Below are 22,716 nucleotides of genomic sequence, written 5' to 3'. Positions count from 1 at the left end.
ACTCGTGATAAATCTACCGATATTTGTTACAAGTTTCGATCACCTTTTACCCAAAAAAGTGGCGTTCCCGTTCAATCAAATTCTATGTTAATATAAAGATTGTTTTTTTGGAATCTTTTTGTATTTTTTATTTCAATTCCAAATTTTTACTTTTATTGTATTTTCTATGTTAATAGCCAGTTAGCGGTGACATCATTTAAGGTGTAAAGATTTACAAATCGTAGCCTCACAGAGCTGGCTGCGCGTAGGCACTCACCCCTCCTACTCTTTGCCGCCATGTTGTGAAACGCGTCCCCCCCCAGTGCTCGACCGGCCGCCGCGGAGTCGACACGGCCGCGCGATGACGCGAGCCAGCGTAATAGTACTTACACTAGCCACATTAACAACGGCACAGGACTTCTTCTTCACCCCACGCATCGGCGGCACACAGAAGCTGGCGTCCTGCTATTATCCTGACGGAACCCCACAGGTACTAATTGACTCATAGCAAGCCTAAGTCCAACATTGGAGGGGCTTCGAAATCGCCTCTGACTGCCGGCGACGCGAAAGGCTACGCTCCTTATTTAGGTTTGATTTTTAAGTTGCTCTCGAATTGGAAAGCTATGCTTCAATGCTTTGTACTCTCTGTTTATTTACTTTGGAACTTTTGATACTTCATATACTTAGTTACTAAACTTGTGTTTATTTTGGTATGTGTACAGTCTCAACTCTTACCTTTTAGAAGTTTTTTGGTTTATGATTGTGGTATTCAGTATTTTTATTCATTCTATTCCAAAAGTTACTTAGGTATGAGTACAGCAACATGTGTTGCAATTAATTGGTATTTAGTGCGTTCCATTTAGGAACTGTATGGTATCAAATGCGCTTGTTACAAGCTTTTGCTTAACTTGCAATGTTTGTTAGTACGGATCCTGCAATTCGGATTTCACCCACTCCTTGGTACTGATGTATTGGGTGACAATGCAACAGTCAAAAAAAGCTTAGTCAGCAAACTTGTATATTTGATACTCGCAATAAAGACAAGACATATTTGTGAGATATAAAATATTATCATTATTATCCCAGCCTATATACGTCCCACTGCAGGGCACAGGCCTCCTCTCGTAATGAAAGGGCTTGGGCAGTAGTTCCCACGCAGGCCCAGTGCGGATTGGGAACTTCACACACACCGTTGAATTGCTTCGCAGGTTTGTGTGCAGGTTTCCTCACGATGTTTTCCTTCACCGTAAAGCTCGTGGTAAATTTCAAATGTAATTCCGCACATGAATTTCGAAAAACTCAGAGGTGCGAGCCTGGGTTTGAACCCACGATCCTCTGCTTGAGAGGCCATAGGTCAAACCACTCGGCCACCACGGCTCTAAGATATAAAATATGTCGGCTCAATTTTTAATCAATAAATAACTGATGGGTTTTGTTTACATTACCTTCATTATTGTATCGTTTTCTGAGATTCAAACATGTTCCTATATTAAATGATGAGCTATCAAATTTTCAATCAATCCGGCCACTGAAATTTAGACGTAATTATTTTTCGTAATACTCCCACTGCTGGGCAACCCCTCCCTCCCCTTTCCACTCTCTCTATCCTGGACATGCATCTGCTATTTAATAGAGCTGATAAGCACTCAGGTCGTCCCACCATCTCTTGGGTCAATCTATGCTCCTTTGGCTATCCCTCGGAACCCATTCGGTAACAATTCGGGCCCATCGGTCCGGAAGCATGCGGTAGATACTTAAGTCCGGCCCAGTCTCACTTCAGCTTGCCGGTCTTCATACCCACATCTCAGCTTTGGAGTGCAGTGCCGTATCTCTGATTCAAATTGCAAGATTCGAGTATAATAGTTATTTGTGATACGAGGTTGGTAAGTAAGGTTGTAAGAGTTGACGAGTGATAAGCCCGAGCCGCAAGGCGAGGGTTTTCATCGTCACTAGTTTGTAAAACCCTGCCAACCGTATGATACACCATATGACGTTTTTCAATACATTTGTGAGAAATTAGGCAAATAATAACACAAAATGGAAAAAAAAAACAAAACGCAAAATTTTACAAAAATGGCGCGTCCGTAATACGCATGCGTAAGTTTTGTTTTTAATTAGGTTAACTAAAATAATTAGGAAAAGGTTCGACGCGTTCAGCCACTGCGATTTTTTCGAATAAATAAAAGGTGGAAATCATTAAAACCTGAGGTAATTAAATTTCAGTTCATAATAATAACAATCAATTTGACAAATTCATGACTTAGTTTTGTATATTTATACATTTTTCTACGTATCAGTCGCTAGTTTTTATTTTTGTCATTTAAAACTTTTAAAATGGAGAATTAAAAAAAACGTAAAAAAAAGGCACTAGTGCGGTATATGAACTTACGAGCCATGTATACATCCTATGTAAATGAATTTGACGAGCAAATGTATTGAAAATTAATATCATTGGTCGACGTCAATTCAAACGTTACTTTGCGAGGGTCCATATCAATGAATGTACAATTTTTTTACCAGGATCCTTTGCTACAAACCCTGCATCTCAGTTAACTCTGCACGAATCCGTCCAACTCTTGCGCATCAAACTATACAGTCATATGTCACACAGGCCCAACCTTCCACCACGCAAAATACGACTTGTTTAAAGCTTAGAGCGTTGTCAGATTATCCGATCCGATATCGGTATCGGACGCCGATACTTACCGATATCAGGGCAAGTAATATGTATGAAATATGTGTAAGTACCTAAGCTGTCTTTCAGATTATCCGATCCTATATATATTTCATAGATTTTACTTGCCCCGATATCGTATCGGCGGAATTTGAAAACGCTCTTATATAATACTAGCTTTTGCCCGCGGCTACGCCCGCGTGGAATTCGGTTATAGCGCGCTGTTCCTTCAAGAGATGTGCATTCTTCCTGGATAAAAAGTAGCCTATGTCACTCTCTGGCCCATAAACTATCTCTATGCCAAAAATCAAGTCGATCCGTCCCTACGTTTCGTAGTGAAAGACGGACAAACATACATACAAACACACACTTTCGCATTTATAATATCAGTATGGAAGTATGGATGGATGTAGTTCACGTTATGATATGAATCAGCTACTTATGAAGACGAGTTAAGAGGAACCCCTAGGGGTTAGACAATTGAAAAATGGGTATATGTAAAATCTATTGCTGTCGCGCAGTGCTCGAACAACCGCGAGCAGAGCGCGATAGAGACAACTGCAGCTTGGGCCGAAAGTAGCTAAAAAAAAAGTAAATATAATCAACGTTTCGTAGTCCCCTGATTTCTTCTCCAAAACTTGACCTATTTAACTAATTTTTTCATTTGAAATTAAAGAAAGGCTTTGGTCGTGTTCCTATGTTTATCTTTTTTTTATAATCTAGTCAAACTTTTGGATTTTTCAGGCATGGCATTTTAGTTAATATCTGTTTTGCTAAAAACATTCATCATCATCCCAGCCTGTATACGTCCCACTGCTGGGCACAGGCCTTCTCTCAGATGAGAGAGCTTGGGCAGTAGTTCCCACGCGGGCCCAGTGCGGATTGGGAACTTCACACGCACCATTGAATTGCTTCTCAGGTTTGCGCAGGTTTCCTCACGGTGTTATCCTTCACCGTAAAGCTCGTGGTAAATTTCAAATGTAATTCCGCACATGAATTTCGAAAAACTCAAGAATAAAAAAATTAAAAATATTGCTCTACTGGTATTATCCAGGGAGAAAAAAGGGGACTACGCTTGTATGGGAACCCGGCCCTTGTGTTTCCTCTTAAACAAAAAGCTCTTTGTTTCAGTGTGACTGTACAGTAAGCACTGTCCATACTAAGAGGACTAGATATATATATGTTGAAAATAGCCTGAATGGCTTCGAGAAAATTAAATTAATTAAATTAATAAATTTAATTAATTAATTTATTTATTTGTTGCTGTTTATCTCACTACCTATATTTATTTTGGACGTATATTATATGTACGATATAATTATGTATGTATTCGTAGATGTATTGCTGTTACGTTTTAATTTTCTGATCTAATTTTGATGCACCACCTGTTGTAAACTAGTCCTTCCTTCTTTCTGTAAAAAAGGTTGCCTGGAAGAGATCGCTCTTAAGCGATAAGGCCGCCTATTACTCACCTTGTAATTTTTTTTTCTCTGTGTACCTGTTTTCTGTATCGCTTACTATGTCTGCTGTACAATAAAGAGTCTTTGTATTGTATTGTATTGTACGGCCGTGCCTTTGTTTTTGTTTTGCTCGACTTGGCGGGGGCACTACCATGCCCCCAGATCGTGTGTGCTTTCTGCAACCAATCATCAATCAATCAATGACGTCACTTTTTCGTTATTTTAAGTTCTTTTTGGTTTCCAAAGCACCGTATATCAGTTGGCAAAACCGGAACCCTTATAGAATCACTTTCTTGTCTGTCTGTCATAAAAATTGCCGAGGAATCAAAAACTATACATAGATAAAATCTTTCCAGTTCCAGAAGCTTGCAATTTGATATGACGGCATCTCTTACGAGTGTAACACAACCAATAGAAAAAGTCTTAAAAGGTCCCCGGACCTAAGTATGGAAAATGTGGATTCAGTTGAATATCCTGAGATTTTATTATGATTTCAAAGTCCTGAACAAAAGTCTCTTAGGGTGCTACCTCTGTTTCCAAGTTCCTTTCAGAGTTTAGTTTAGTTTTTTAGAAACTTTTGTTCAGGACTTTGAACTCTTTGACATATCAAAATCTCAGGATATTCAACTGAAACCACATTTTTCATACTTTAAGTCCGGGGTCCTTTAAATTTTTAATGTCTGTGTGTTCACAGTAACCATCTCAAATAACTCCGCACTGCGTATCCGTACATTTTGATAGGAAAGGCGCTCCTAACACTAGATATTCATAGATAACTGGAAATTTTTAGAAACCCTCGCTACGCTTGTTGTCGGTATGATTCACACATGGCCGGTGTTTCACCTCGCTCTTGCATCAGTGTAGCGGAAATAGTGCAGCAAAGTAAAACTGTACCACTACCATGAGTTTACAGTGAGTACAGTGACCGTACTCGATAGCGACGGCGTAAATTATTTGTATGGAGAATTGTACAGTGCCCTCAGTGTAAGTTTTCGGTTACAAAATACGTATGTATGTATGTATGTATGTAAACTCTTTATTGTACAAAAGAAAATTAACAAAATACAACTGACAAACTTACGACTTACTTAAATACGTCTCGATCGCGTTCGCGTTAAAATCTCAATTTGTATAGAAACACGAACATCGCAAACGTTCCGCTAGAGGCGCTGCTCGTGTTTCCATTTAAATTGAGATTTTAACGCGAACGCGATCGTGGTGCCAATCAACTATTTTACCGACATTTTGGGCGTCTCCTGCGTTTCCAAAATTGTCTCTGGCGTTACCAAAAAATCGTACTTCCAACAAGATATTTCACGGTTTAATGGCTTAAACTTACGTAGGATGGCATATATTCATGTACACCATCTATTAAATTACAGAAAAAACATGTTTTACTTAAAAAAATCTGCAATTGTTTGAAAAATGTCGCGGACAGATTAGTGTCGGTTAAAAAGTTGATTGGCCCCGAGACGTATTTTGTAACCGAAAACTTACACTAGGGGTACAGCGCCTCTAGCGGAACGTTTGCGATGTTCGTGTTTCCATACAAATTGAGATTTGAACGCGAACGCGATCGAGACGTATTTTGTAACCGAAAACTTTCACTAAGGGCACAGCGCCCCTACAAATAATTTACGCCGTCGCTATCGAGTACGGTCACTGTAAACTCAAGGTAGTGGTACTGTTCTAGATTAAATGTTTTAAAACTAAGTGAAACATCTAAGTAATTCTACAAAGCCGGGCAGCAACAATTCCAAACTTATTTTACTAGATCAAAAGGTTATCTTGAAGTTGGTATACTGAACCAACTCTTATCACCGGCCAGCGGAACACGATAGCAGTATCCTGTGTTTCATTCATGTACTGTACTGGTCACATATTTAAAAACTTAGCAGCCTTAGTTGGTTAGTGCCACTATTAAAAAAAACCGGCCACGAGCGTGTCGGACACGCCCAAGATAGGGTTCCGTAGCCATTACGAAAAAGTCAAGTCATGTTTATGGATTTCGTATTGTGTACGGAATCTTCCAAGTTTAGGTATATTTTATACCTTAGGCTGCTATTTACTCTTATGCCATAAACTATTAATAATTCTAAAGCAATCTTAGCCGTCCTTGTTAATTTGATATTTACTACCATTCTGTTTTTTTTTTTTATCGGGGGGCTCGATTTTATTGAAAACTTGCACTTTAAAGTTGAATATTATTATTTTCACCTGTAATCAAACCTTGCAAGTTAAATTCGACCAACTTCTTATATACTTACTTATGTAAATTCTTCGATATACTTACTTATGTAAATTGCGTGACCGTCTCCACAGGACGAAACTATCTTCAATGGTTAATGGCATCTACTTGAAATTTGGTATGCAACTGCAGTTTGGGTGACAATACAAGTACAGTCAACAAAAAGTACAGTCAGTAAAAAAAGCTTGTATTTTTTTTTACCAAAAACTTATAGGTACTTTACTACTTTATCGACGTGACTGATATGTATTATTCATGCTAAATTACAGCTTTCTAGTACTAATGCTCTCTGAGCTTTGATACTGACTGACTTTGACTTCACAGACAGACGGACAGACATGGCGAAACTATAAGGATTCCTAGTTGACTACGGAACCCTAAAAACCAGGAAAACCGTTAAAATATTTTAAAACGCTCTCCTGGAAAAATACTTTAGTTGTGTTATGTCACTAACCAAAGCAACAGCAGCATCATTCGTTTATCAATCTAGTGAAGTTTCAGACTGGCTAAAACTATAAACTTCAAATCTATTTTCAAGAAGAAATTAATTATCTACCTGCAAGTAAAATTGATATTATTTTTCAAAAGTTGTCCCATCACGAAATTGACATGAAATCAGTTTGTCAATAAATTATTAACACTAAGGACGAGATCATAGCACATAAACTGTACCCCTAGTGTAAGTTTTCGGTTACAAAATACGTCTCGATCGCGTTCGCGTTAAAATCTCAATTTGTATGGAAACACGAACATCGCAAACGATCCGCTAGAGGCGCTGTTCGTGTTTCCATATAAATTGAGATTTTAACGCGAACGCGATCGAGACGTATTTTCTAACCGAAAACTTACTCTAAGGGTACTGCATAAAACATCCAAAATTTCTTGACGTCAGAAAAACGTCACGAAATCTTGTGAGAAAAAAATCGTAATTTTTAAATACGTCGAAACTTTTTAATGTATCCAACAACAAAAAATATCAGCATCTGACTTTTTATCACCTTTATCACCAGGTTTTGTGTATATTTAAACACAATATTACTTGTTTTTTGTGTTGAAATAGTGTCAGGAAATATTTATGTAGGTACTTATCATGTAGGTATGTATATTAATAAAGGTATGGACAACTGAAAATAAACAACTTTTTGTGAAATAGTCTAATAATTATTGCTTAAAAATAATTTCAATCCGCATTAGCGATATTCAAATAGCGAATCTACTTTATAGAGAAGTTATACGCCTACGAATAAATTATTTATTCGTAGTCCTTGGCCTCTCAAGCAGAGGATCGTAGGTTCAAACCCAGGCTCGCACCTCAGATTCATGTTCGAAATTAGGAAATTTCATTTGTAATTTACCATGAGCTATTAACAGCGAAGCAAAACTGAGAAAATCTATGCTGGGTTGTGTGTGAAATTCTCAATCCACGATGGGCCCGCGTGGAAACCAAAGGGAGCAGTGAGACGTAATAGGTTGGGATGATGATGATGGTAAAATCTTGTAAATAGAGCGACAATATACTAACGGTAACATTTCAGAAGCTATTACGGACGTTGACTACCCAACAGTAATACACAAGGAAACTGTTTTACAGCTCGGTGAAACGTCGAAATAGCATCCCTATAAATAGACATCTTCAGGCCATTCACATCTATTCACAATGTTTACATGCACCCGATTAGCACCTGCGCGCGTAACGCACACATTAACTAGCTACACACAAAGTGCATTTTGGAATAGCACGAGTTGGACAGCTGCATTCGTTTTTTGGTAATAGGGCTTCTGGACTAGGGCTGGGAAAGATGTTAAATATTTTTGTTTCTATAAAATATCGTTATATTTTTGGTTGTTTTGATAAGGATTGATAGTGAAGTGGAACGTACGAAACTATGTGTCAGTGAACTGTGCTGTAAATTTGAGATAAAGACACTCGTTAAAAATACACAATTGAGATGCCGATGCCACGAACCAACTGGCATCGCAGAATAGACTTTTTCATCACACTTGCTCGTAAACAGTGTCGTAACATGCAGGCTACCTTGGTTGCAACCCCCCAAATAAAACCCTCGACCTTAATGTGCTTGTCATGAAACCCGTGGTCGGTAAATGAGTCATTGCCCGTATTAATTTTCATGCCATGAAACCCAAGGTCGGTAAATGTGTTTGTTACTGCATGGCGTGCAGGAGCGCGGCGCGCGCACGTCGAGCGCATGGTCAGGCTGGGGTAGGGCTAAGGCGGCGCGGAGGCTGGCGCTGCCAAGAGCGTAGTCAGCGGTATCGGCAATTTTTGAAAAAATATTAGTTTTTCTTTTACAAATATACAATTTGACTCGCAAATGTGATGAAAAACATTGTATGTCGCACAGGCAGTACTAGAATTACGAACATCGACTCATTAAAGCCCTCATCTTCGACTTCGGGTTTCTAATAGACTCTCGTTCGTAATTCCCTATTTACCGCTCTTAAGACACAATGTACTATTTTTAAATAAAGTAATCCAAACGTAAAGTTATGCCTTCTGACTAGGCCATATGGTTGTCTAAAGTAGTAAAGATTGCACATAAAAGTGTTAGTTCTGTACTTAGTAGTAGAGTGACAAAGATCACCCAGTGTGAGGGAGAAATAACATTTATGAAAAGGCGTCTGTTACACTACTCAATGATGACATCATACACATCATCAATACCCGCGGCCCACAGTTGGCCTTCAGCCGGCAGTTGCCAGAGGTTGTGTTTATACAAATTGTTCATCGTTAATAGGGCTATGAAACTGTTTTAGGGTTCCATAGCTCAAAAAAAGAGCTCAAAAGGTTACTACGTTTTGTCCATATTCATCGTTACTCTTTTTAACCCCCGACGCAAAGAGGGGTGTTATAAGTTTCACCGCTGTGTGTCTGTCTGTCTGTGACACCGTAGCTCTCAAACGGTTGGACCGATTTGAATGCGATTTTTTTATTTCAAAGTAGTTCAGCGATGGTTCTTAGACATGTTTCATCAAAATCGGTTAAGCCGTTTTTGAGATACTGAACTTTGAAGTGACAAAGGGGTTTTCCAACTTTTTTTTGGTTAGGTTATTCTGAGGAACGCGTTAAGTAGTAATTAAAATTTAGTATCACAGCTCTCCCAAAGTTGCTAGTGGAGACTAACCTTAAAAATAAACAAGAAAAAATCAGTATTGTGTCTACAAAAGGCCAACATTTCTCGTTGCAGAACTTGCTGATTGTTATAGAATTGTATAGGTACTAACAAACGACCAGAGGCCATATTATTGTCTATCGCGCTGACGTTCAGGATCGCATTCACTAACTATCTCTTTCTATCCTCGTCTTTTACCGTGTGACTAAAAGAGGTGGTGAAAACGATTGTGATTCCAGGGGCGTCAGTCAATAAGGCCTTAGTTTCTGGGAAATTATTACTTCATACTGGCCAGTGGGTTGCGAAAACAACCTCTTTTATTTATTAATGTATAAGGATATTGGCCACTTTCAAAAAAAGTAAAAACCGTGTTTGTTTTCTTTCACGTTTAAAAATATTACAAATATTAACTCTACATACGTAGTGTTAAAACAAAGTTTTTATCGAAATATCCTAACCTAAGGTTGTCGCGCAATACAATGAGGGCTATCGCGTATGAATTCGCCGCTAGAGGCGCTAGTGTAGCGTGAGGTCTCCGAAATGTCAAATCTCATAGTTTTTGGGTGAGCTACGCGGGTTTATTTATAATTAGAATAATTTTGTGAATATTTTGCAATATCTGAAATTAATCATGGCAAATATGCGTTCCGGGGCAATGAATGTCCGTGTTTTGAGACAGTTTTGTCTTTCGGAAACCTTTGTCCTCCCTTTTTTCCGAACAAAACGGGGACTATGCAACACTGTGGCATGCTCGATATTTTTATGGTACGGTTTTAAGGTGTATTAAATATGATTTTAATCTAAACTTTGTTTTCACGCCCGTAATAACAGACTTTGAAAGCCATACTTAAAAACCTCACGCAACAGTGCGCCATCTAGTGAGACAAAAAACGATAGCCCTCATTAGCGTTCCGCACCCCGACTTCGCACGGGTGTAAGTAGTTTTGAGAAGCAAGAAGTGACCGATTTTTATTTTTAAATCTTCACGCTTAAAGCTGCTTAAAGCGCTGTGCCGATGAACGTTTATTTCGCAGAAGCGGAGTCTCGGGTAGGTAAGGTAGTTAGTTTTTATTTCTTTCTTTGCCAGCATCTTTGGGTTGATGCCGCGGGGGATCATTTAACTTTTTTTTTCTAGTTATATTTAGTTATATTTACTTTTAGTAACAATTTAAACTTTATTTATGACATAAAATTGACTTACGTTGAATTGAGCGAGTGTCAAGAGGAACATTGGCTTAATACTAAGCCATAAATTTTGGCACAATTTTTTAAAAAGTAAATAATAATTTACGTCCACAGAGATGCATCCCAGAATTCGTGAATGCAGCTTACAAGGTCCAGATGGAAGCCACCAATACCTGTGGTGACCATGGCGAGATGGAATATTGCCAGCAGACCACTGCCGGTGCATCAAGCAGGTATGAGAAAAATAACCTTTTCACACCTCTCCTTCAGAAAAGTAACTTTTCCTTCCTGACGAGAGGGATCAAAGTGCAACTTTTCTGTTCAAGGCTTTTCTAAGTGTTTTATTGCAAATTTCATTTTTTGAAGTTGATAATTGTAAAGCCACGCCATTTTCTACGCTGATTGTTCTTTAATAATATTTAGATTTTTTTTTCAAGTTTCTTAATGCTCGGTGTGAAAAGTTGTATGAGCCACTCGGGAGCAAAATTATTTTCATCTTGGGCGTTAACTCTTGAATCCCTCATTACGCTCTTTTACTTTAGAATCCCTTGCTACGCTCAGGATTCTATTGCAGAATCCTTCGCTACATTCTGGATTCAATGTGCGCCCTCGCCGTAAATACAGCATTTTGCTCCCTTGTGACACAAATAACTATTGTTCCCTGTTATAACCATCTTAAGACTCTGGAAGGGGCCAAATTAGTACCGAACTTAATCAGTTCGCCTTCCGCTGCTGGCATGTAATATCAGTTTGAATTAGGTACAGTCACCATCACCAATATCTGACACAACAAGCGTGCATAAATATCTGATACGATTCTATTTCTAGGGCCGGAAGGACGTGTCAGATATTTTTGCACGCTCCGCTTTGGTAGATATTAATGCTGGTGACTGTACATACAGTTGCCGAATAAAACAATAGCAAACTAAAACAAAAAAAAATACAAACAGCGACATTCACATTGAACTGTAAAAAGTGAAGTTTTTAGCCACATTATTCGTTCAGACATTGGCGCTGGTACAGTCAAGGGCAAAGATATCGACACGGCCAAAGTTACAAAAATATGTATACACGACTTTATGCACTTAGCATTAAGGCCGTGTATACATATTTTTGCAACTTTGGCCGTGTCGATATCTTTGCACTTGACTGTACGAGAGTCTTCCGTCCTTTTCTTCTAACCCTAGCTTTACTCTTATTGTTCCCAGGTCATGTGAAACATGCAAGCCTGGCCAGTTCTCCAGCTACTACCTGACGGACAGGCACTACGAGCACAACGAGATTACCTGGTGGCAATCGGAGACCATGAAGGAGGGCATACAGTACCCTAACCAGGTCAACCTGACCTTACACTTGGGTGAGTTTGCCTCCCATAAATCATCATCATCATCACCATATCAGCGGTAGGATGCCCAACAAATGAGAAATTTTGTAACTCCGTTTGTATGTTACCGCATAACGTCTAAACCACTTAACCGATTTAGATGAAATTCGGTATACATATAGTTTGAGTCCCGGAGAAGGACATAGGATAGTTGTTATCCCGGAAAATGGCATAGCAATAAACGAATTCTATGCGGATGGAGTCGAGGGTAACAGGCTAGTTCATCATAACCTGTCATAACCAACCCACCAGCAACCAACCAACTTAAAAATGTTGGAAAATCCTCGACATTGTCATTTCAAAGCTTAATATATCAGCAACAGCTGAACCGATTTTTATCAAACATAACTAAGAAACATCACAAGGAAAATCGCTTTTATGTGAAAAAAGTGTATCAAAATCGGTCCATCCGTTTGAGAGCTATGATGCCACAGACAGACAACCAGATAGAGCAGACATTGGCGTAAAATTTATAACACTCTTTTTGCGTCGTGGATTAAGAATAATTTTGGTTGTAGTTATTTTTAAGTTAAGGTTAGTTTGGGTTAGGTATGTAGCACTCAGGGCCTACTCTGAAGATCGAAAATCGAAGTTCGTATCGAACCGTCCCTCTCGCTCTCGTATTAAATAGTACAAGTGTCAGAGGGACCGAACGACACGAACTTCGATTTTCGAATTTCGTAGTAGCCCTGCTGGTTGTCGAATAAAACCGACGATACCGCGTATTAAAAACTAATAATATGTCCGTGTTGTAGGCAAGTCGTATGACATCACATACGTCCGCATCATGTTCTATTCGCCGCGACCGCAGAGCTTCGCCATCTATCGGAGAGCCAGCGAAAACTCGGAATGGGAACCGTACCAGTACTTCAGGTAAAATTCTAATGATAATTTCAATATACAATTTACCTTTGGCTAGTTTTCTAGACAAAAAAAGTAATATTCTACTTATTTAGTCCGTTACTTAGATTATCAGAAACATAAACCCGTGTCGTATTTTTTCTTTTGTCAATCAAACAAAAAATTACAAAGAAGAAGCGTACTAAAGTTCGGGAGTGGGGGCCAGGCCCTATACCACGAAGTGCAAAACTCGAACTTCGTATGTTGCCGTCGAGTGAAAGAGACGGTGCGATACAAACTGCGATTTGCGAGTTTCGCAGTAGCCCCTCAGTTACGTCACGCCTTATTAGAAAATGGCGCACGGTGTGCCGTCATGCGGAATTTTAACTGGCTTATATCTTCATAGTTTTTTGTTTAATTGACAAAATAAAAAATACAGGGTCCAATATTGACTAACTAACTAATTAGCTCAGGGGTTGCCAAACTAAGGCCCGCGGGCCAAGTCCGGCCCGCGGAAAGAAAGCGGGACCGTGCCATTTTGTAATTAGTGACAAATGTAATTAGGGACAGACAGGAGAGGAACCTAGCGTGCGGTGCTTTGCACATTGGAGACTCGTTCAACGAACCACCAGGGTCCGATTTTGTAAAGCTACAAGCTAGTAATTCGTTTTATAAGACCCGCCACTGACGGTAATTGGTCATAATCATAGATAGCCACTCATGAACATAATCAACACGAAGTGCGTTCCTTATGCTTTACTCGTATCTAGGGGTATGTCCTCCTGAAGACTAAGTCTACTTAACTAATGTATTACCCCCATGAACAGCCAAAGTCTTGGCCCGCGTGCAGTGTGGCCCTTGAGTCAAAAAGTTTGAAGACCCCTGCGCTAGCTTATTGTTACGGTTAATTTTTCATGTCACAACGAAAAAGTTCGTAGTAATATTATAAAAAAAAAACTTGAATTTTTTAGTGTCTAACTTTTTGAGCTCCTCCTTGATAATGATATCCGTGTACTGGACACTGTCCCAGTTGCTGGCATGGTTAGTATAGCAAATGATGACAGCGTCATCTATTGGCCGCATGCCAACACTATTTACCTAACACTTTTTCCAGCGCCTCCTGCCGGGAAACATACGGTGTCCAAGAGCAGAGAGGGGCAGAGCTTGGTGCTGAGACGAGAGCGCTCTGTACCAGCGAGTACTCCGATATCTCCCCTCTTTCGGGGGGGAATGTAGTCTTCTCCACGCTGGAAGGACGACCGTCGGCTTATACGTTTGACAGCAGTCCTGAGCTACAGGTATTTTATTATAGGAGTACATAATATAACGCACACGCACGCACATTGTACAGCGCTGCCCTCTACACTCACACTCGGGCTCCCCTGGAGATCTGTACAATCTGACACCTGATACAATGTCGTGGCTTGGGACCCTGAATGTGAGTTATATGCCGCATACAGACTCACGCCGAGAACCCCCGAGAACACCCGTGAAGCGTGAATGTGATCGCTTTCTCGCCGTCTCGGCGCTCGGTTCTCCGAACGGTATTTTCAAAGGGTTTCGCGGGCGAGAACGAGAACGGTATTACATTCTTGTTCGGTCTCAGTGCGAAAAATGTTGTTTACAAAATTCAGCTATAAAATGTGGAGTAACGCATTAGAATTAAATCATAGAAATTTTCATTAGCCTATTTTATGGGATGCAAGCCGCTGCACTGTCGTCCATTTCGGATAACGATCGAGAATGCGAATGAGAAGGTCGCATGAGTGTAGATGCCTTCTCGGTTCTCGCGCAATTTCTCGCGTGAGTCTATAGGCGCTAATAGAAAGAAAGAAAGAAAGAAAACATTTATTCGTGACATTACATGACGCGAAGTGACATGGATAAGAATAATAATAATAAGAACAGAAATAGAATTCGCGCTGTCATCGTTCATCCACCATTACATCTCATATTTCGTTTTCTACAATTTTTACCGTACAACGGCAAAACCTACTAGACACTGGCAATATTGTCCTCCAATGGACAGCGCCCTATTTTCAAAAAAAAACAGCAACAATAATAAAAATAAAATAATATAATATAGCTAGTTTGTAGTTTCTTTCTTTAGTGTAATTGTTTAATGTTTTACGCCATACGATTAAATCGAATAATATAACGTGTCTCTACCCTGTAGAAAATATTAAGTTAGATGATTATTTATCTGTTAAAATTGTGGTTGGTGTGAGGCTATGTAACAATACATAGGTCAGAAATATCCTAGTCTTTGAGTATTTATCTAGAAAATATAGATAAATACTCAAAGATCCTAGTCAACTATTCTGTTAGTTTTTGCCCAGAAGGTAGAGAGGTATTACACAAAATGTCACATAATTAGTCAGGTTAATTCAACCTGCAGTTTAAGTTCAATTGCATGCTCTTGAAACAATTTTCTAGTGTTTTTTTTTTCATTATCTTTATCGTTTGACAATGTGAGTTGTGGATTTTTTAATATAAAAAAATGCGTAGCTTTTAAACAACAGCGATAAATAAAGCGATATTTTTTGTATCTAGGAATGGGTAACTGCTACAGACCTCCGCATCTCGCTCGACCGGCTGAATACGTTCGGTGATGAGATATTTGGCGACAGTCAAGTGTTACAGTCGTATTGGTACGCGATAGCGGACGTGGCTGTTGGAGCGAGGTGCACCTGCAACGGGCACGCCTCGATCTGCGACTTGCAGCAGTTGGCGGACGGCACGGAAATCAGAGCTTGCCGGTATGTTCATTAGTTTAAACGTACTCTATCTCTCTCTATTTTTCACGGAATGGAAAAGTGTCTATTCTATAAGGAACAACCCTTGTGATTTTCGTGGCACTTTTTTGTTGACATGATAGAAGATTCTGTTATAGTTTCCAGGTTACCTAGTAAAAGTACAGGACGTCTAAAAATATTGAAAATGTCATCAAATTCTACAGCCAATTCATTAAAAAAATTGACCACGAAAATAAGACTGTAAAACACTCGAATAGTGACCCGAAAAAACAAAAGGAAGTGCTAGGAAACACGCCTATATTATAGATAAGCTCAACTGAGCATACTTAGTTACGTCGATTTCGTTGTCAAATCTCAATTTGGTGGAAAGCTAAAAAAAATCTTCAGTTTTTTTTAAAAGCTGACTTTGGTGTCTTCTCATTCCTTTGTTTTTTTTTCTAAATTTAAAACCAAAAATACAGCTTTTAATATTCAATGAGTTTTATATATTTTACCAACGATAATAATATTGTGTTCGTTGGTGCAGGAAATTTTTTTTCGTATCCGCCTTTGGTTGTATGGCCCCCTTAAAAACATTCAACAATATTTTCTGACAAATTATTCATGCGGCTTTGGATCAAAAAGATGCTTTATAAAAATTTGAAGACTGCAGCTCCAATTGTTTAACCTGTATGACTGATGACTGACTGACGGTCTGGTGATTAGGTACAGAGTAAACGTAATCATTTTTTAAGATTATTATAGTTATAATGTATGTATAGGTGCGAACACAACACTGGCGGCCGATCCTGTGAAAAGTGCCTGGACTTCTACAACGACGCCCCCTGGGGACGAGCTTCTCCCAACAATGTCTACGAATGCAAGGGTAAGTATGCGTTAATATTCAGATTATGACATGGGCTCCTGAAACCACATTAGGGTACTACGAGCATCTCAACTGCTATCATTTTCATGTCGCTCATACTGAAGAAATAAGTTAGGTAAAATAGGAGTATTAATAACAATATGGTGTGCATGCGGTACAATGAGGGCTATCGTTTTTTGTCTCACTAGATGGCGCACTGTTGCGTGAGGTTTTTAAGTATGGCTTTCAAAGTCTGTTATTACGGGCGTGAAAACAAAGTTTAGATTAAAGTCATATTTAATACACCTTAGAACCGTACCATAAAAATATCGAGCATGCCACAGTGTTGCATAGTCCCCGTTTTGTTCGGAAAAAAGGGAGGACAAAGGTTTCCGAAAGCCAAAACTGTCTCAAAACACAGACATTCATTGCCCCGGAACGCATATTCGCCATAATTAATTTCAGATATTGCAAAATATTCACAAAATTATTCTAATTATAAATAAACCCGCGTAGCTCACCCACAAACTATGAGATTTGACATTTTGGAGACCTCACGCTACACTAGCGCCTCTAGTGGCGAATTCATTCGCGATAGCCCTCATTAGGTATAATTCATTAAAATTACTTTCTTACGGTGTCTCATTTCTTCCATATATGCGACAGCAAACTGATAGCGGTTGAATACCTCGTAGAACTACACATATTGATTGTAAATATGGTAAACGCCCAAGTGGTTAAAGTCTGAAGAGTCTTAGGATAGTGATGTGATTTAAATAATTCCCCTCGTTCTGGTGGTTATAAAATTTTCTTTATCTACATGCATTACATAACTTCCCTATTATATGTTCAGAAACGACTATCAAATGGCCTTTATTAAGAAACCTGGTATCTGCGGGTGCATCTTAATGTTCACATTAAAGTACAGTGCATCTTAATGTTTACATTAAAGTATCGGTAATACTTTTTTTAACAATGCATGTATGTACATATTATAGAAAACTTATGATATGCATGTAGATAAAGTTATGTATGCGGCTATACATAATAAGGCATTAAAACACTCGTGTGATCTTATTATGAAACTCGCCTTCGGCACGTTTCATAAAACCACACTCGTACTTTAATGCCTCTCATTATGCACCAGCCACATAAATAACTATAAGAACTGGTTTTGTTCTTATAATATTATAAACTCAGCAATTAGTATATTATTATATTTTTTTTTTTACAAAAATACTATTTTCCCCCTGCGAGCATACAGTAAAAAAAACAAATAGTAGTAAATAATATGCGAATTTCTGCTGGCCAAGCGACGAATATTTTATGCTTTGCGAAATTTTACACTTTGTTTGATCGTGCCTGTTAAGCTGTTTAAGTAATAATAAATTCTACTAATTATATGAGAAAGTTTGTGAAGATGTTTGAATGTTTGTTAGTACATCACGTTTAAGTCACTGAACCGATTTAGATGAAATTCGGTATACAGATAGTTTGTGTCCCGGAGAAGGACATAGGGTTGTTATTATCCCGAAAAATTGCATAGTTCCCCCGGGATAGCGATAAACGAATTCTGCGTGGACAGAGTCACGGGTAACGGCTAGTAAATAATAAATATCACGGGACACTTGATACCGATTGACCTAGTACCAAACTAAGCAAAACTTGTACTATGGATACTAGGCAACGGATAAACATACTTATGTAGATAAATAAAATACTTTAATACATTAATTAAACACTCGACCACCATCGTGAATAAAATATGTATGTAAACTCTTTATTGTACACAAATAAAAAAAGAATACAATTGACTAACGTAGAGATACATGCACATCGATTTGGAATATAATTGTGTCGTTTTATATGAACAAAAAACCGTGGTGACCTAGTGGTTTCACCTAATGACCTATCAAGGAGACGATTTTGGGTTCAAACTTGGGTTTGGTTCAAACTTGACGAAAATGTCCAATTGGAACTCGGGAAAAGTTGAGTTTATTAAAATTTTTAACTGCAAATGCGAATTACAAACTGTACTCGGATCAGCAAAGACTCGAGCAGATCGTTATTAAAACTGGCGAATTCTGTTAAAAAATTATAATAAGTTAGTTAATTTTTCTATAAAACCTACATATTTATTTACTTTTGCATATTTTGCTTGTAAATCTGGGGGCACGGCAGTGCCCCCGCCAAGTCGAGCTAAATCATTCATAAATCAGTTGACGTGGCACGCGCCGCAAAAATATTAGCGAATGCTTTTTATGCGTAGATGTGTTATTTCAAAAACTACTCACGCCTTGCTCCTTAACTAACAACAGGAAACTGCATTTCGTTCTAAAGTAGCTGTACAATCCAGGGCAAAGATATAGACACGGCCAAAGTTACAAAAATATGTACACACGACTTTATGCACTTAACATTAAGGCCGTGTATACATATTTTTGCAACTTTGGCCGTGTCGATATCTTTTCCCTTGACTGTACCTACATTAGAGAAAACTGAATCCCATGTACCAGGGTGGAACCTTTGTGCTACCAATGTCATGTTGACATCCCATACATTTGCCAAAGAAATCATGTCGAAATTGATTATGAAAAGGTTCCACTCCGAACCCGTATTGTCTAATCCGCTGTCGTTCGGGATGGCATTCACCATCTCTTTTTATCCTCGTCTTACAACGTGTGACAGAAGTAATTGATGAAAGCGATTGTGCTTTGAAGCGTGTTAGTCAATAAAGCCTTTGCGTGATATAATTTCCACGACTATACAGGGTGGATAGGTGAGATGGGGCAGCAAGGGCAGCTACTAGATCCCTTGCTGCTACGCGAGAATGATCTAAGGAGATTTCTACTAACTTTTTGAATGATAACAATCGAAATTGAAAATACAAACTGAAATATAGATGCACAGAAAAACGAGAAAAATAAGACCAGCACTGGGAATCGAACCCAGGTCCTCGGCATTCCGTGCCGCGTGCTATACCGCTACACCACTGCTGGACAACGGTACAGACACGAATTTCCCCTATGCAGCACATATCTCAGCTTGTTTGTTTCTTATTTAGCCACTTAAGCAGTGACTAAAATTGTTGGAATTGAAATAAAAAATACAAAAAGATTCCAAAAAACCAATCTTGATAACAATCGACATTCACAAATTTTTGATAAAATGTAGGTACAGTCAGCGAGAAAATCGACAGATTTGACTTTTTTTTAAATGCCAATCGGTCCCATTTCTATCAAGGATTAAACACTATTTGAGACCAACTAAGGTTAGAGTACTAACACCCACAAATATAAGAAAACTTTTTCCATACATTTCGTAGGGTACTAATTTGCAAAGTGAAACTTTCGCATGTTGTTTTTTTACGAATATGAATCCTTTATGCTTAAAAATAAAAACAGTATGTAGACAACTAAAAACTGAACATTTTGACTAAAGTTAGTGTCTTAACCCAGTATTGCTGCCCCATATAAACTTTCCACCCTGTATGTTCAAGCCCATTGCTTACTTAAACGTATCAAAAAAGATCGAAGGACGTATTTTCTAACGCTCGCGATCGCAATCAAATGACAGTTTTTGTATGCGAGTTCTGTCATTTGAATGCGATAGCGAGCATCAGAAGCGTTAGGCAATACGGCCTCGGGTATGGTTATGACACGTCCCTGAAACCCGGTTTGAATGAGGGCTAACGCGAATGAATTCGCCGCTAGAGTCGCTAGTGTAGCGTGAGGTCTCCGAAATGTCAAATCTCATAGTTTTTGGGTGAGCTACGCGGGTTTATTTATAATTAGAATAATTTTGGGAATATTTTGCATTATCTGAAATTAATTATGGCAATTATGCGTTACGGGGCTATGAATGTCTGGTTTTGAGACAGTTTTGTCTTTCGGAAACCTTTGTCCTCCCTTTTTTTCCGAACAAAACGGGACTAAGCAACACTGTGGTGGCTGGATATTTTTATGGTACGGTTTTAAGGTGTATTAAATATGATTTTAATCTAAACTTTGTTTTCACGTCCGTAATAACAGACTCTGAAAGCCACACTTAAAAACCTCACGCGACAGTGCGCCATCTAGTGAGACAAAAAACGATAGCCCTCATTGTGCACATTTGACGAAGGTTTTTGAGACAGGCCAGTTGACGCTAGACACGTGTGGCCCTTTTGACAACTTTGTTATTTGCGACACGTTTGTGATTGGTTGAATATATAACTAAATGGGCCAATCGCTAGCAAGGCGTAACGTCAAACGGACCTCTAGATACTAACGCCATCTAGCGATTTTCGCCTGCCAAGAACTTTTTTTTTTTAATTTATTTATCTCAACAAAAAGAAATACATTAAATTTATGACAAATACTTCGCCAAACTGCAAAACTATTTGTTGGCGAATACTGCACTCCTTATTCTTAACATTATAATATTCAACAATAGGTACCTACTATTAATTAAATTACATCGTGTAGTTTTATATTATATAACTTAGTTTTATGATAGTTAATTATTTTCTTCAAGGAAATCATCTATCAAATACGCTTTGACTCTGGTTTTAAATGCTCCTTTACTCATACACTCTGTTTCAGGGAAAAGTTTATTGAAGATCCGCGGGATTAGATAAGCTCTCGTTCTTTGTCCGTAGTAGTTACAAGATCTCGGTTCCTTATAGCTCACACGCGACGTTATTCTTAAATTATGGTTATATGTCTTACACACTTTAAAATCACGGCTACCATACTGATGACCTGCGCGCTTCATTGCAAATATCGCTAGATGGCGTTAGTATCGAGAAATCCGTTGGACTTTACGAGTAAATATTTATTTGTACGCACAGCAACCCCGAACTATAAAGTTTCTGATACAAACCGTATGTGAGAACCTCTTTCTTATAAAGTACCTACTTAAAACCATGTCACTGTAAACCACTTCCCTCCTCAGCTTGCAACTGCAACGGTTTCTCCAACAAGTGTTTCTTCGACAAGAGCCTCTACGAGCATACCGGCCATGGCGGCCATTGCATCGACTGCGCCGAGAACCGCGACGGCCCTAACTGCGAAAGATGCAGAGAGAACTTCTTCCAGGCTACTGGAGACATTTGCTCCCCGTGCAACTGTGATCCTACTGGTAAGTTCTGTTTTCTCAAAAATGACCGTAAAAGTTGACATTATTCTTTACATATCAGAAGGTGAAGTGCATAGTTTATGGTCAGCGAAAAATTAAAAAGTTAAAAAGATTGCAGGCGCGCTAGCTCGACAATAATGAATTAGCGCGCCTGCAATCAGTCACATTTTTTTTAAAAGCCATGGAAATGTTGGCACAAGTCGTATACGGCCGCTATCAGATATTTAGTTGGAACTCCGGACTTTTTCTATTGGGTCTGAAATAGCTTGTGGTGTTGTCGGTGGAAAAATACACCTGCAGTTTATTTTTAATGAAAAAAGGCGGGAAAGCATAAGAAAAATAGTGGAATAAAATTAAATTTTATAATGTATTTTGAGAAAAAGTTTTTTTTTTCTACTTACTCGCTCTGCTCGCTTCTCGCTCATCGTCGGCGGTTGGACAAGTGCCTAAGAGTCAAAAATAGTGGAAGCTACAATACAGCTAAATGATCCTGGAGACTTTCCAGATATCCTATAGCTTAGCTGTCACATCTTATTCCCAGGTTCCCGCAGTCTCCAGTGCAACGCGGAAGGCAAGTGCCAGTGCAAGCCGGGCGTGACCGGCGACAAGTGCGACTCCTGCGCCGCGAACCACTACGAGTTCACGAGCCTGGGCTGCAAGCCGTGCGAGTGCAGCGACGCGGGGTCGTACGGGAACACGCCGCAGTGCGACCCCGTCACGGGGGTCTGCATGTGCAAGCAGAATGTGGAGGGGCGGCGGTGTCGCGAGTAAGTTCACAGTGGTGTGACACAGTGAGTGCAGTCGCAGGTTCATTGAGTAGATTAAAGTCAAAGTTAAAATATCTTTTTCACATCTCATACCTACTCGTCTAAGACCAAGGCAATCAGGTGTTAACAGCCACAAGCAAAAAAGTTTCTTCATTTTTTTTTTATAATTTTGAATTTATAAAAAATTAAGAGACAATGAATTAAATTAATAAAACTAAATATTAAGCTAGTAAGCGAACAACTTTTTGCTTTCGTTGTTTAATCGGCGCAAGCGGTGGACCCAATCTGTCGACAACGTTTGGTCGTCTGGAAACCTTAAAGGGCTGTTTC

At 39.0% G+C, this 22,716-nt stretch overlaps 1 protein-coding gene across 1 annotated transcript in view; it reads left to right on the top strand.

The window, feature by feature from the left end:
- The first annotated feature begins 289 nt into the window (after positions 1-289).
- The window catches only part of LanB2 (laminin subunit gamma-1), a 52,560-nt gene continuing 30,133 nt past the window's right edge, over positions 290-22,716 (top strand). Inside the window, exons 1-9 of the mRNA XM_074100921.1 lie at positions 290-469; positions 10,792-10,910; positions 11,886-12,034; positions 12,817-12,934; positions 14,016-14,199; positions 15,455-15,660; positions 16,419-16,522; positions 21,437-21,622; positions 22,161-22,386. Coding sequence (XP_073957022.1) covers positions 341-469; positions 10,792-10,910; positions 11,886-12,034; positions 12,817-12,934; positions 14,016-14,199; positions 15,455-15,660; positions 16,419-16,522; positions 21,437-21,622; positions 22,161-22,386 — 1,421 coding nt within the window. The 5' untranslated portion in view covers positions 290-340. The remainder of the gene's footprint in view (positions 470-10,791; positions 10,911-11,885; positions 12,035-12,816; positions 12,935-14,015; positions 14,200-15,454; positions 15,661-16,418; positions 16,523-21,436; positions 21,623-22,160; positions 22,387-22,716) is intronic.

This window comes from Choristoneura fumiferana, chromosome Z, assembly GCF_025370935.1.
Source record: "Choristoneura fumiferana chromosome Z, NRCan_CFum_1, whole genome shotgun sequence".
NCBI classification, from domain to species: domain Eukaryota; kingdom Metazoa; phylum Arthropoda; class Insecta; order Lepidoptera; family Tortricidae; genus Choristoneura; species Choristoneura fumiferana.
Note: the sequence above shows the minus strand (reverse complement) of the source record. Positions and strands in the feature narration are given on the sequence as shown.